Source organism: Haemorhous mexicanus, chromosome 5, assembly GCF_027477595.1.
Source record: "Haemorhous mexicanus isolate bHaeMex1 chromosome 5, bHaeMex1.pri, whole genome shotgun sequence".
Taxonomy (NCBI): domain Eukaryota; kingdom Metazoa; phylum Chordata; class Aves; order Passeriformes; family Fringillidae; genus Haemorhous; species Haemorhous mexicanus.
In genome coordinates this window covers 38837134-38852091 of record NC_082345.1, presented here as the reverse complement: position 1 = coordinate 38852091, position 14958 = coordinate 38837134, and the positions used below count along the sequence as shown (strand labels likewise).

The window sequence follows — 14958 nt, the reverse complement described above, 5'->3', positions numbered from 1 at the left end:
TTTTCTAATTGTAACCAACTCAGGTATAGCAGGTAAATGATTTATGTCTATGGTTTTAAACAGCCCCACTAAATTTTATTTAATAAATTAAAAAAAAAAAAAGCCATTACTCTCAGTATTATGCAACAATGGGAAATGCACAGAGAACCAATTTGATACCATTATCAGCTGCAGCTGGTCAATTTACTCAAAAGCCTCCTCCATCAAACCTGTAGTATTTAGGACCCAGCAGAAAGGGAGGTACACATGCAGGTGCTTCTGGGCTTAAAGCAAGTATTATTACAGTGAAAATTCATGGGAAAAAAGAATTAGGGAAAAACAGAACCAACCAAAAAACAAACCCAGAATAAAATCACTAATGATCAAACACTGAACTGTCTCAGGTTTTTCAAACACAACTCCTTTAGTGCCTGGGTAAACTCTTCCTGTAAGTGCACAGCCTTTTATACCAGGACCACAACTCAACCCATTGTAGTTAAAATTAAGAGTTGTACTAAGCAATGTCATATAAACTAATTTTCCAGAGAAACTGCCATAAAGTCATGGTGTGAAATTATTCTTAACTCTTGTAGTTCAACTGAAATGAACTCAATGGAAGATAAAAATGCTTCATCTCCTATCAGAAAATTCTTCATTGGGATACACCACAGTGTACACCACTGCTGCCTGCCCCAGTGCTGAACAGGCTAACAGTTAATATTTTCCCCTTTATAGTCAAAATCATGATGTGTACAAAATATTTTTATTAGAGAAAACAAAAAACCCATTTAATCTAGCTAATTATGAAGGCTACAAAATCCACCACTTAGTTTGTAACTTTAAAGTTCAGTGGCTTGTGTCATACTGGAAACTTTTAACATGCCAAAAAAACAAATTACATCTAGCTTGTGAAAACATTCAATCCACCAAAAAAGGCAAAGCTGACCCCTGGCTTGAATGTACACAGGATCCTCAGCACGCGGATGGAGACTGCACTGCACATCTTCTGCACTGGAAATTGGCTACAGTTCCTCATGCTCAAAATGTCAAGCTCATATTGTTCACAACCGCGTTTTCCACAGTCTCAGCTGGTTAGCCTTTATCTTCTAAGAGAAGCGTCTTTCAGTCTCTAGCACAGACTTTTGAGGGTGTCCATTTGACAAGAAGACACAAGGACACAACACATATAAAAATCATTCTTTATTAATTATTTCAAGTGTCATCTTCTGAATCACGATCCTCAATTTTTTGGAGTGGCCGCCTAATACCAATTATTAAGTCTATGGAGAGAAGCTCTGTCACACAATGAAGAACTGAAATGACTAACTGGTATTTGCAATACACTGACTCTAAGCCTTCATCGTTTACAGGCAGTGGCTGACTTTTTTGGAGTAAATTAATGGCTTCAAGATAGAATTTGGTAAAGCCATTTCGTTCTGATGTCTGGTACAAGGCCTTGGGAATACTTAGCAAAGCATGAGCAACCACATTAGATACAATGGTTACCTCTGACTGCTGACACTGTTTTGCATAATCCTGAATATAATAATGTAACAGGATTTCAAAGTAACCTCCTACTGGCAAAACTGATCCTGCTTCTATGAGGCAGTTGGAATAATCCTGTGCAATACCTGCACAACTCTCCTCCTGTTTAAATGGAACTATATGGCAACATGTTTTCTCTAGACATTTGCCAACATCCAGGCACTCACACGCAGTGACTGTATCAGTGTTATGTGCCACTAACACAGGAGTGCTGTGGTTCTTTTGATTGTGGACCAGCAGATCACTTTTATCAGGGTAGAAAATTTTCCTCTCTGTTGTGTCACTAAGTGCATTCAGCTGACATTCAGAAACCTGGTTAGCATTACAAGTATTTTCTATTACCAGTTGTTTCTGAGTAGCTGAAGAATGCCAAGTGTAAACATCTGAGGCTTTACACTGGCTTTCACGTTCCGCTTTCCATTGCCCCCTCTGATCAACTGTTTTAAACAGCTGCTGCAGCATTGTGAACGCCTCCTGTAGAGCAGCAGCATGCTGCTCATTAACGCCATCGACCGGCCCGCACAGGATCAGGCAGTGGGGCTGGAAGGCACACACACTGGCGAGGCCAATGTGGACACATCTCTTGGAAACGAGCAGCAAGGGCTGGCAAAACGTTACCACTGCAGTTTCAGTTATTTCTCTGTCCATGTTATCACCAAAAGGCACGTAAGGGGAGACACCAGTGATTTCACTGATAAGGGCCATTTCTTCCGAGGATAAGCACTCTACTACAGACACACCATATAATTTGGCATAGTAGATAACTGCATCTTCTTGTTTCACACTCGACAGTAACAGCTTAACGTTGTTACTCTGCAAGTGTTTCATTAAGGCTTCTGTCCTCTTAGCGATCCAGCGCAGGGAAGCCTGATACTGACCTTCGGAGTCTACAACAAACTCCACACCGGGGGCCGTCAGGGTGGGCCCCAGGGACTCGGTGACGAGCAGGGCCCGCAGCTCCCCGTCCGTCGGGCAGTAGGCAGCGAAGTCCCTGCGGAGGACGATGCCGGGCAGGACCCTGGAGCTCGCCAGGGGTAGGCCGGGCACGGCGGCGTGCAGCTCCGCGAACCGCCGGCCGAGGAGCCGCAGCACCTGCGGCCGTGCGGCGCTGGCCGGGGCGCAGCGCCGGCACATCTCGGCGCAGAGCCGCGCCAGGGGCCGCCGCTCGCCGGGGCCCAGCCGGCCGGCCAGGTACGGCTCCAGCAGCGGCTCCAGCGACCCGGGCGGCGCCGGCCGCAGGTGCCGCCGCAGCCCCCGCGCCGCCGCCCGCTCCAGCACCTGCGTCTCGAAGTCCCGCAGCGCCCGCCGCAGCTCGGCGCCGCCGTCCGCCGCCCGCAGCCCGCCCAGCACGGCCGCCAGCAGCACCACGAAGCTCTTGGCGCCGTCCCCCGTCGCGGCGCGGTGGCTGCAGGCGCGGGCCGCCATCACCCTGCCGGGACACGGCCAGCGTTAGGGAGCCGCCGCCGCCGGCCTCGCCCGGCCCCCCCGCCGCGGTACCTGGCCGCGGGCGCCTCCACGCTCAGCGCCTCCAGCAGCCGCCGCCCGTCCCGCGTCGGCATCGCCTCGCCCGTGGGCCGCAGCAGCAGAGCCCGCCCGCCCCGCGGCCCCAGCGCGCCGCGCACCGCGCCCGCCAGCGCCGCCGCCTCCTGCCACAGCCGCGGCCGCTCCGGCCCGGCCGCCGCCATCGCCGCCGCGCCCGGGCCGCCCCTTCCTTCCTTCCTTCCTTCCGCCCGCCGAGCGTCAGGGCCGCGCCCGGGCAGCGGCGGAGGGGCGGGACAGGGGACCCGGGGAGCGGGAGCCGCGCGGGAGGGACGGAGGAGCGGGAGAGCGGCTCACAGAGGCCAGAGACGCGGAGGTGCGACACATCTTTATTGGAGGCGGGCCGTAACAGTCCAGATCCCTCACACAAAGCGGCGATCCCGGGTGTCGGACAGGGCGGCACACGCGGGACGGGGAAGCGGGCGCTGTGTCCTGAGGGCTAATCTTCCCGCTTGGCAGAGCGAAAAGCCGGGGTAGGGCATAAAGGAGAAAAAGTTAAGGAGAAAAAGTTTCATAATCGCAGCCCGAAGTTACATCGTTCGAGCTATTTCTCTATTAGCACAAAGTAGTGCAGCTTCACTGTAAACATCCCAAATCCTTCAGTTTCGGCTCACCAGCCAGAAAGAAGAAATAGTGAAATGTTTTAACAGCTGATTTTTTCCCCCCCAGAGACTGACTAAGCAGGAACATCAGTTCTCAAACACAACAGCCCTCACAAAAGATCTGATATTATATATGGCACAAATTTGACAAATCTTTACATGTCTCCAAACAGCATAGAAACCCATCAAGAAGGCACTGTTTACAATACTTGAATATCTGCTAAATTTTCAGTGATTTGCGGGTACTCCTGAAATAAAAATAATTAAAACTTAGAGATGTACAGAATTTTCGTTACACATTATTTACACAAACAATCGTAATAGCTAAAATAACAGCCTTTAAGAGACACTGAATTACAAGTCCGTTTCATAAACATGAATCTAGGAAGAAAAAAATTGCCAAAGGCACAGAAGGGCAGCAAACAACAAACAAAAAAGAAGAAACCACAACCATTACATTTTACAGGACAACCTTGCAAATAATTAGTGAGATTTCACAAGTGGGAGGAAGGACATGAAAACTGGACTGTAAACCCTCATTAAGTGATATCAACTATTTAAAAGGAATCAACACATGAAATTCAAGAAACATCATCTACTGAAAATGATACTTGTATTTCACATGGCATATTTACTTTTTCTTAGCTTAGGTTATCTGTACCCAGTTAGGCAACCTGTACCTAAATGGCAAATTAAAGGCATAGAGTGCATCTGAAAACAAACAAATCAACCCAACAAAACCACCTGGCAAATTCTGCAGATATTTCCTGTACAAGGAAAAAAACCCAAACAAAACAGGAATTGGAAATCAAATGTAAAGACAAGTGCTGTCAAAAACTTTAAAAACTAGAAGGCCACAGCCCTCAAGCATCAAGCATCTGCAAACTGTACAATCAATTTTTATATAGGTGCAGAGCTCAGTCTTAAGCAGTTAGTAGTCAAGATCTGCTGTACATCATATCATGGCTAAAGAGGACAATGGTGACACACTAAAAAAAAGGATCCATACATGTCTGTGACCAACTGTACAGTAAAAAATAGGGAAGAAGTTTCTTTGTTCTATTCAAATGAGGGAACATACAAAATCCAGCAAAATAAGACATCACTAGGTTTTCACTGTACTTTTCAGAATTTATCTAATCATAAAGTCTCACAGAAGTCTGCAATTTTACTTTTCAAGAAGTTTGATCACATATCCTTTTCCTTTCCAGATCATCACTAAAAGCACTTTTTCAACAGAATTCAACTCTAAAAAAATAAACTGAAAAGGAAAATAAGGGCAAGGATTTTGTTTTGCTCTGTTCAAGTCTTTCACTCATCTTGAGCTAAGCATGAACTTCAGCTATGGATTATCTTTTTAGTCTGACATTGCCCAACACTGCCAGCCAGCCAGCTGGCTGGGTCAAATCCAGTCACTACCATGTGGTCCATGTAAAAATGCATGCAGACTGTGTTATTCACTGCTCTTGAACAGAAGTGATTGAAAAAATCAGCATGAAAAGGCAGAAGGACACTTCTATTTACAGGGATGATAAAAGCTTGAAACTATCAGTCAAGAGTTTCAGCACCACAAATTTAGCAGAATATTATTTTAGGGGATTGAAGTTATTGCCCAAATCTCACTCATTGGATTATTCTCATGTTCAGAGTATGTTCAGAGGCTTGTAATGGATCTTAAGACAGGTGAAGCTTTGACATCTGAATGCAATAATGAACAGCCACATTCCAGGCTAAGAATGTTAAAATGAGTGCCGTAATACTCTGCTTTCTTAATGCCATTTCATACATAGGTAACTTCAGTTTCCATTTAGAGACTGAGGCGTTTGTAATTATTTTGTTTGTTTATGACGGGACTTTCTGTGTTCACAAATTTTGCCCCTGTTAAATCAGCTGTAGATTTAATAGAAGTCCAACCAGGTTTGGTCTTGCTCATGGCTACAAGATCTGGTTAACGTAACACGTTCCAGAAACATTATTCAAGACCAAGCTGTGCTAATGTGAAGCTGTAGGAAATATGCTGAAGTTCTCTGCTTACACAATAGACTTTCACACAGCTGAGGCCCACAGAAGAGGAAGGGCGAAAGAGAAGGGGAGGTGCATGGAAGTGTCAGCCACAGAAATATATAAGCTGGACAGATAAAGGAGTAAACAGGATTTTTACTAAATACTAGTGAGACTGATGCAGATCAGAAAGGCAGATCACCTGGAGAGTCAGGCAGGCTGCCCAAGGCAGAGGCATAACCTGGCCATGGCAAAAAGCCAAACATGACTTTCAAACTGTTGCACTGCCCAGGATGGATTTGGTTCCTGAGAGGATCCTCTGAAAACAAACTTGGCTGTCCTTTACATTGTGTCACTCATCCTCCTGTTGTCTCACCTGGGGTACTGAAAATACTTTTTCATTTCTACAGCCCCTTTTTGCCTTGGTATGCTTGACTGGCACAGGGAACTCACCAGATAAATACCAGCACTACATTTTTTAGCTGGAATTTTACAAATTCTATACATGCATACATTTCTTCAAATAAAGAAATGTTAGAAAACCTGGTTTTGAATTTAAACTTAAGCTTTGCATGAATTTGTATGGCTACGGCATACTAAGAAGGTGCATCCATGTATTCTGGTAGGTAGTTTATACTTGCAGTACAGAGGGATTTCAAACACTTGGATTTTCCTCTTACTTGTTTTGAGATATGTGGTGTTAGCCATCACACAACTTCTGAGCTTTCCCTGTGTAAACACACAGATTTTCATTTGCCACTCTACTCATGACAGTGCCTGAATCCTAATCTTCACTGCCTTTTGGAGATTCAGCTCAAGCTATACCCTAAGCATACCCCTTGACATTTTGTTTCAGAAATACCCATGAGTCCTGGCATCAGCAGTCTGTCTGCTTACCATGACATGGCCATAAACAAATGTAAATCCAAAGCTGTAGATTTTTCAAGACTTCCAAACGTACCAGAGATCCTTGACATTTGCAATTCATGAGTAGACCAAAACAGTACCTCCCTGGCTGCTGTACTGTTAAAAATGTGCTCTGTACAGTAGATGTGGAATGTTTTTAAGATGAATCTTAAGTTTTAAAACTACAAAACAGCTGGCTTACAAGCCTACAGTAATTCAGGATAAAAACCTCATACTTCCAAAACTAATCAAGGACATTATATTGCAGATTTCCCAAAGACTTTAGCTTTTTACCTGCCATTTCCTAACACACACAATTTTTCCTATAATAATGTATTTGTTTGACCTTAAAAGTTTACTTCCAAACACCCCATGCCATTTACAAAAGCTGTTGGCTACTTCAAAAGTTTTTGTTACAAAAATGATAAGTTTATATGTAATGAAGTATGCCTGTTTATCATTCTACCATAATAGGGATCACATCCTACCTATAGGGTCTGAGCTCAGTGTTGAACTTGATGTGTTCTGTGGTGAAGATTCATCAGTGTGACGCAATATTAACACAAGGCTGATGTCGGATGACTGCGAGACAGAGGCACACACCAGGAGCAAGAGTGTACTGGCACTTACACAGTTCTTACTGCAACTGGGTAGACACAAGTATGATTCTGAACCACGAATGCTGAGGCAAAGTTCTGTAAGTTGTTGCTACACAGTTCTTTTACATAATATTGCATCATTTAAAGTCCAGCTTAAAATATGGTCCCCAGTGACAGTTTGATCATTCCAGTTCAAGAAGGCCCTTGTTCACACTTCTTATTTGAACAAGACATTAATGATAAGCTGTAGCAGAACCATAAGTACAATGAAGACATAGTGCTTAAACTGCAAGGAGTGGTAGTCCCAGGGTGATGAATTCGAAGTGACTCTATTTCGTAGCGCCATGATCTCCCTGTAAGATAGAAAACAATATCCTGTAAATTGCAGACTAGACAATTTGACATTTTCTACTATGCTAGGGTTCCCTACAGAAGGCAGCTTTAGAGGAAAACTTTGAAACATCAATGAGCAATCAATATTTGAGAAGAGTAAAGATACATACCGGCCTCTAAGGGGGAAAAAAAAAATCCTACCAAGATTACTATTCTCCAAACCATTTTAAAGCATTTTAATTAGTACTACCTTTTAATGTCTTCCTGTGTTTCCTTTATAGACTCAATGGCACTATGCAGTTCACCAAGGTCTGCCCCTTTTTTCCTTATTCTTGTATTATGCTTCATAAGTTGTGCTAGAAGGATACAAAAGCCAGATTTAATTGACTGAAGTGACTGCTGCCACAAAAGGAACAAAGTATGAATGACAAACTAAACCTGTAGTAAAAATAAGGAGAAAATTTTTTAACTAGAAAACTTTATTTCAGTCACCTATACCACAGGACAGCAACTTAAGTGCTTGGAATATCTTTTAAACATTTGTCATATTGTTTAGCTTCTGCGAACATTATCAACAACAAAAACCTACCCTCTATCCACATACTAATCTAAAAATTAAAGTAATTAACCTTTTAAGAAAGAGACCAGATTATGAACACCATTCTTTTTCCCTAGATATTAAATATGTGCAGCACTTAAGCCTACCTACGCTGCATTTAAAAAGACAGGAAAATTTGCACTCAAAACCATGAGCCATTCTGCTCCTTTGTTTTCCAGAACATGCTTCACATTGGATAAAGCATCGTAAAAACATTGTGATAAGAAGAGTATGCATGACACTGAACTCTTCAGTTGTCAAATTTTTTATTTCTGTAAGTAAATGTATCTTTTTGTACCTTCACTCCCAGAGGAATCCTGGTTATCAGGCTCTGGGGATGAGAAACCACACTCTCCTTTCTTCAGACTGGATGGCTTTCGCTTGATTTTTGGAACAGTAACCTAAAATTGATAAATTTATGTGTTATTTCCAGAGAACCAGAACTGTAGCAAAGCAGCACATTCCAACAATGGCAGTTAAAAGCACAATATCTAAGAGAAGTCCAAGTTAAAATTTTTGATGTATTAGCAGTCTGAATTTTGTGCATCTTCCCATTTAAGGGAAAATACACATTAAACTGCTGAGCTCAAATCTACATATTTTATATTCCTATCCAATCAAGTCACTTCTACTGCTTAGGATGCAACACAGAAGTGAAAGACTTTGTATATTGTGTGTAAACAACATTTTTGTAGGCTAATAGCGTTTCCATTAATCCCAATGCTCCAATGATCTTTATACACATAATGTATAAGATGTACAAGTTCCTGGATCTTGCATGTGCTGTCAGAACTGGAACATACCATTGGTGTCCGATGTCGGACTTTTGTCTGGATTGCGCCATCTTTTTCAAACTGGATCATATCATTCAAAGGGTCCCATGGTCTGGTACTAGACAAAGTAAATATTATTAACACTATAGCAAATTTTAATAAGAAATTCTTCCTTGCTCAGAAACTACTCAGTATGAAGAGGCTAAAGCTTTCCCTATATAGAAATCAGATATGGCATCGTGATCTTATCTTCTACTTATGGTCCAGTCTTAACCTGCAGGGCCAAGAGAGCTAAAAAGTGAACTTCATGTCCAGATCAAACCCCCAGCCAGTGATAGGAGTACAAACTATTACATTAACCGACAATACCATAATGAATTTTTTTTGCCAATCATATGTGATTGAATCATGAAAGATTTCCTGCTTCAGATACAGTTATTATTTTAGAACTACAGGGAAATTAGGGGAATTGAAAAATATTTAGACTGCTTTTTGTTGAGCTTTCTTTTTTCCTTTTAAAAGATGCCTATGAAGGAGAGTTTAAGAATCAGTTACCTCAAACCTGCTTTCATCCCAAAGTGGCTAGTGGTAATCAAGACTGGTTTCATGAGACACTAACGAGCTATGCACAGTTTTCTTGTTCTGATTTTTTAGAAGTGCTTTTCCAATTACAGTCTGATACAGAATTTAAAAAAACCACAACAGCATAAGACACATAACTCACTGGAGAACAACAAGCAGCCAAAGGAAAACACCAAGGTCGCCACTGATTACAGAGCTTTCAGGACAGAAGCTGCAAGCGAGCTGCAGGAAGGATGTTCTGACGCAGAGCTTTAGCAAGAGTACATTAAGCATGGATTTCCTTTTGTGTCCTTCTGCATGCCTTTTAAATAGCTGTAGCTGCTTCAGATGTTGTGAACACAGACCTGCACTTATGTCTTAGCTTAACCTGACTTGAATTAAATGTCATCTGAGGTAACTGGGCTAAGAACTAGGCATTGCTCTCTTCTCTATTTGTAATCCAGATGCCTAAATCCATAATCCAGATACCTTAACAAATGCTCCAGCTCACTGAACACATCTTTCACACTAAGTATAGCAGACTGCTCTCTACATCGACCAGGTGGTGAGCCAGCATTATATGCTTGAAAGGAGAGAGAGAGGCTTTTTCTAGGGAATGCTGTCAGTGCAGACTGCTTTCTGGTACATAGCAAAATTTCTGTGACACATCCTTGAACCACAAGGCCTCAAGGACATTGAGAATAACACAGATTTACAAGATAGGTCTTAAGTCTAACAGATTTCAAGTACAGTTCTCTTCCTAATGGTTTTGCACAAGGTTCAAGAGTATGGGCAGTCCATTCAGCTGGACTGTTCACAATTCTTCCAACAGGAAGAGGCATCAACAGCACTAGAGGATTCCAACAAAGAGAGGGTACTTCACTGAGCATTTAGTCTAGTTGGGGAATTTCCCTGCTGCAGTTGTGAAAGTCTGCACAAACTTAATAAGAAGCCAGTGAAATTAATGGGAAAAGAATTTACTGAGAGTTGTTAAATACACAGATTCCTTGTTTGGTTCCAGGAAACCTCCATGTTCCAAATTTGCTGGTGACATGTAGAGTACTCAGGATTCTTGTACTCTTCCCTGTACATACACTTAGGCTATGACCTCAATATCACCATTCTGGTACAGAAAGGTAAAGGCCTCACACGTTTAGCCATGGGAATATGTTTCCAGCATCCATGGATTCACAGTTACTTAACTTTGTGTGTATCATTGTTGGCTATTTAACTTTTACAATCCCTACAATACAGAAGCATGCTGGTTACTGAAAAAAAAAAAAATCAGCAGAACATGGGTGCTCTGTGAAAATCATCACTAGTAAAGGGCTCAGCTTCAAGTTGACTTTTGCAACATTGGTGAGGACACAGAATGCATCCTTCCAGCAGTCAGGGAGACAGCTGCATCTTCAGCTTCTGACTCAGAGCATCACACAAAGAGATTCACAGACACTCATGTGCAGGACAGATTTGACAGCCAGGCAGAGCCACCTGGACCCAGCACTAACTATTGCTGTAAAGCTGCTATTCTCAGTTATTCTAATATATAACAAATTAAATGGCTCAATCCAACTATGCACAACCTTCTCTGATTTTCAGACACTAGATTTTCTGAGCTGGTATGCCGATATGTACCATTATTTTCCAGTTTGGGAAAATCTACATAGATGTCAGTCTCGGGGGAAAAAGGGAGGACAAACCCCAAACTGCCACGTCCCAAAAAATCTAGAACATAGCACAGCTATGTTGTTATACATAAATAAGCTATATGTATCAGCTCTTTTGCTGCTGAAACCACAGAAGAGCATCAACAACATTACCAAGCACTCCAGGACTCACTCAGCGTATTTATAGTGCCATTCTCCTGTGACTGAATCCTGATCAAACAGCTTGCATGTCCACTCTTCATCCTTAAGTTTCCTCTCTTTAGCACTCTTTCTCTGAGCTTCTTCCAGAATATATTTCTCCTGAGTAGCTTCTGTTTGGTCTTTATTATTTATTGCTTTTGTCACTTGTTGCCAAAGCCTGACAAATGAACAATATACAGAATCACCAGAGTCACAATCTGGTTGACAGAAATAACTGCAAACAATTTCCTCAATTATAGTAAGTAAAGTAAGTATAGTATAGTATAGCATAGCATAGTATAGTATAGTATAGTATGTAAAAGGACCACCCTCCAAAGAGAATATTACCATTTTAATAGAAGTTTTATCTACATTTCTATCAAGATTTCCCTGATTGTAAGCTATATAAATAATGATCTTATATTTAACAGTGTTACTTTCTTTTATCATCAAAGGCTAGTATCATCAAATATGGGAAAGTAATGATAATTTGCTTCTATTTTGGAGAAGATTATGAGTTTTATTTTGGAAAAATAAATACATGGTTCTGTAGTGAACTTACTTCTCTGACTCAAAGTCATCTTGCTCTTCAAACTTCACAGTGTATCTATGTAATCTACGCTGCTTCATCTCAGATGTTGGGTTCCAGAATGTCTCTGAAACACCTGTCTTCTTGTCACTAATAATAACTTCACTGTCCTGTAACAGATATGATTGGTTTCTTAATTATCTCAAAGAGTGCCAAAATAACAACAAAGCAAGGCATAAGCCTTTTTTTTTTTTTTTTGGTAATAAGAATTTCTTTTCTTTAGAATGCATGTAGTTAAGAATAATTAGATATGCTAACTTGAAAATTCAATTTCTGCCCTCTGTGCTAGGTTCTAGCTTGGAACAGAGATGCAATGGAAAATTACCACATTCATAAATGAGTGATGCCACCTCACCAGATCTGAAACAACCTTAAGTATTTCATGCTGGTGCCATGAAAGTTCTTCATGGTACTAATGCATATACCAAAACATTTCACAAGATTAATGGGTGAAGGAACATTTCATTTTCTTCATAAACTACTTAAACTTTTCCACCTTTTAAGAGCTGGAAATAGAACAATGTTGATTCTATACTTCCTGGAATACTTTCTGCAAAAGCAGTACTTCACTTTTTTAAAAACATGAGTCTTTTTTGTATTTAGGTGCTGTTTTCACCTGTCTCAACCGTCAGCCAGGATTTATAAAAGAGTATCACTCACTACTTACCCAGTGACCCTCTAAAACAGCCAGAACTTCTTTGCCAAGCTTAATTCTCCCTGATATTTGGTTAACACTGTCATTGTTACCCAAAAAAGGCTGCAAAACAAAAACAAATGGTTTTGTGTTTATGTTAATAACATATTATTTTTGTTTATATATTTAGTCTTAAGGAAAAATGTGAATTTATGAAATGTGCTGTAAACAGGCCTGGTATCTTTAATATTGTATCTTCTACTTATTAATCTTAAAGAAGTCTAAAACCAGAGTATGTTGTTTCTCCTCTCCTTCTTAAAAGATTTTCTGAGCAAAAGTATTGTCTAGCAGATGTTGAAAGAAAACAGAAAATAAGGCATAAAACAGTGACACGATATCCCGAAGGACACAGTCATTTGCTACACTAACTGCACAGCTTTGCCAAGGACCATTTGTTACTAGAGATTATCTTTTGTAAAAACAACAACGATTGCCAGGGATTTTCTTTGGCCTTTTGACAGGCTGCACATGTATCCTGTGGACTGACAAGGCAAATTGTCAGTTAACACAGCCTCCCAACTCTAATGTTTCCCCTATAATTTCAACTGAATACACTTTCCCTCTCCAGGTGTACACTTCTTGAAAATGTATCAGGTTTTTTTTTATCAGTTTCCACCTCAAGGAAGGCAAATGCATTTTTCAGAAGCCATCTAGAGTAGTTCAGAAACCTTTGTTTAGCTTATGCAAGTGGACATTATGTTCATTCTCCTTCTTGTGCCCACTCACAGTGTTCACGAACCTTGAGTTTGAATTCAATTGTTGCACTGTAGCCAGTTTTCTCACAGGTGATGTTGACTATTCCTCCAAGCTCTAAGGTCATTGTTCCATAAAGAATTCCTGTGAGATAAAAAAAAAAAAACCAAAACCAAAACAAAAACCCCCAGCTAAAACAAATGTTTTAATTGAACAAAACAAAACCCCTAAGTTACTTGGGTACAATTTCTAGAGTAAACATGCTCGTGCCAGAGGAAAAATTGTATTTTCAGATGATCTTTACTGTGTGATTCTTTGTATCCTGAAAGGGAAATCTGGAGTATATGGGTAGACAATACTGAGTAAGTTACAGCTTAAAAATGAGCAATTCTGGAAGATATTTTGTGCTATTACTGACCTTCCAGAAAACTTTACAAAGCACTGACCCATTTCCCATAGTGAAACTAAGGAAAGGTTAATAATTTATAATCAAATCACACTGTGGTGTATATACTACATTGGCTTTTATGATTAAAAGAGGAAAGTAGTGGAAAAGCTCAAAGCTGCTCTAATAAAAGACAACTCAAATAGTAAACTAATATCAGGTACTGACAGATAACTATACATGTGATTTTACTATTTCTTACTAGTTATAAAAAAATCTTTTCCTGTGTCAAAAATTAAAATATGGCTTAAACAACAGATGAAATTTTCTCCTGATAAAATATGTGGAAGCCTAGAGTCACCAATCTTCAGAACACTCTCCTCCAGATGACAGGCTTGAATCCAACACAGCACATTATTTAGAATAATGAACTATTTAGAATAAAAAACTTCTTTTCTCATAACTCTGCCATCTAGAGAATGAAAAGAGCTGCTACCTTTACAATGGGCATATGGCATTGTCATTACATAATCTTCTCCCCTGTTTAGAAACGTTAGCCGTCCTTCTCCATCTAGTATGGCAGATAATGAATTCCCTGAAATTCAAAGACAGACAGTCACATTTCTCCCCCTGCAAGACAACAGCCAACACTCCCTAATAACTAAGTAATACAATTAAGAACATCAGTATATTTAACACTGTAACCTATCCTCTCTAGTGAAGCCACTATCATACACAGTGTCTCCAATTAAATATTAAAACACTCCAAAAATAGAAATTAAAATTCTGAAGACCAGTAGCAAAAACTTTGTAAGGAAAGGACAATACAACAACCAAAACACTGACCCTTCTAACAGCCTTCTTTCATCTACAAAACACAACTCACGTGCACCAATTTTGCATCCCTCAATGCACATACAACCAAAAAAACCCCATGATTTACCGTAGAATTTTGATTTGGCCAGAATGCTACCACTAAGGCAAAACCCATCCTTGCGGTTGCTAACATAGAAGGCAGATATTGGAGGATGATGTGACACCTGTTGGGAAAAAACCCCATATTTGAGACAAACAAAAACAAGCAATATAGTAAATACAGTATAAATTTTGATCTAATAATGACAATGCAAAATTCAGGCTGCACATATTAGAATGCAGTTAATATACGTGAAGTTTGACTAAAATCTTTAGAGATAAAGATCAAGCAATCACCTACTGAATTTCAAGAATTAAGAAAATCAGCAGTTGACTTGTTCCAGGGGAAGAGGAACAGAAATATTGGAAACACCTTCCTCCCTCTTTAGGAATGCACAC

At 40.7% G+C, this 14958-nt stretch overlaps 2 protein-coding genes across 13 annotated transcripts in view; both read right to left on the bottom strand.

Moving 5' to 3' along the window:
- Nucleotides 1-1164: 1164 nt before the first annotated feature.
- BBS10 (Bardet-Biedl syndrome 10) lies at nucleotides 1165-3230 on the bottom strand. Its single transcript, XM_059846891.1, has 2 exons — nucleotides 3022-3230; nucleotides 1165-2953 (listed from the first exon to the last, which is right to left on the bottom strand). The coding sequence occupies exons 1-2, from the start codon at nucleotides 3207-3209 to the stop codon at nucleotides 1192-1194; spliced, it is 1950 nt and encodes a 649-aa protein (XP_059702874.1). The 5' UTR covers nucleotides 3210-3230; the 3' UTR covers nucleotides 1165-1191.
- A 146-nt stretch (nucleotides 3231-3376) lies between these two features.
- Nucleotides 3377-14958, bottom strand: part of OSBPL8 (oxysterol binding protein like 8) — an 83861-nt gene continuing 72279 nt past the window's right edge. For all 12 annotated transcript variants that reach the window (XM_059846879.1, XM_059846882.1, XM_059846880.1 and 9 more), the window contains 10 exons: nucleotides 14588-14684; nucleotides 14141-14239; nucleotides 13306-13403; nucleotides 12540-12629; nucleotides 11846-11982; nucleotides 11276-11461; nucleotides 8906-8993; nucleotides 8401-8503; nucleotides 7755-7860; nucleotides 3377-7524 (listed from right to left, as the gene is read on the bottom strand). In XM_059846879.1, coding sequence (XP_059702862.1) covers nucleotides 7389-7524; nucleotides 7755-7860; nucleotides 8401-8503; nucleotides 8906-8993; nucleotides 11276-11461; nucleotides 11846-11982; nucleotides 12540-12629; nucleotides 13306-13403; nucleotides 14141-14239; nucleotides 14588-14684 — 1140 coding nt within the window. In that variant the 3' untranslated portion in view covers nucleotides 3377-7388. The remainder of the gene's footprint in view (nucleotides 7525-7754; nucleotides 7861-8400; nucleotides 8504-8905; nucleotides 8994-11275; nucleotides 11462-11845; nucleotides 11983-12539; nucleotides 12630-13305; nucleotides 13404-14140; nucleotides 14240-14587; nucleotides 14685-14958) is intronic.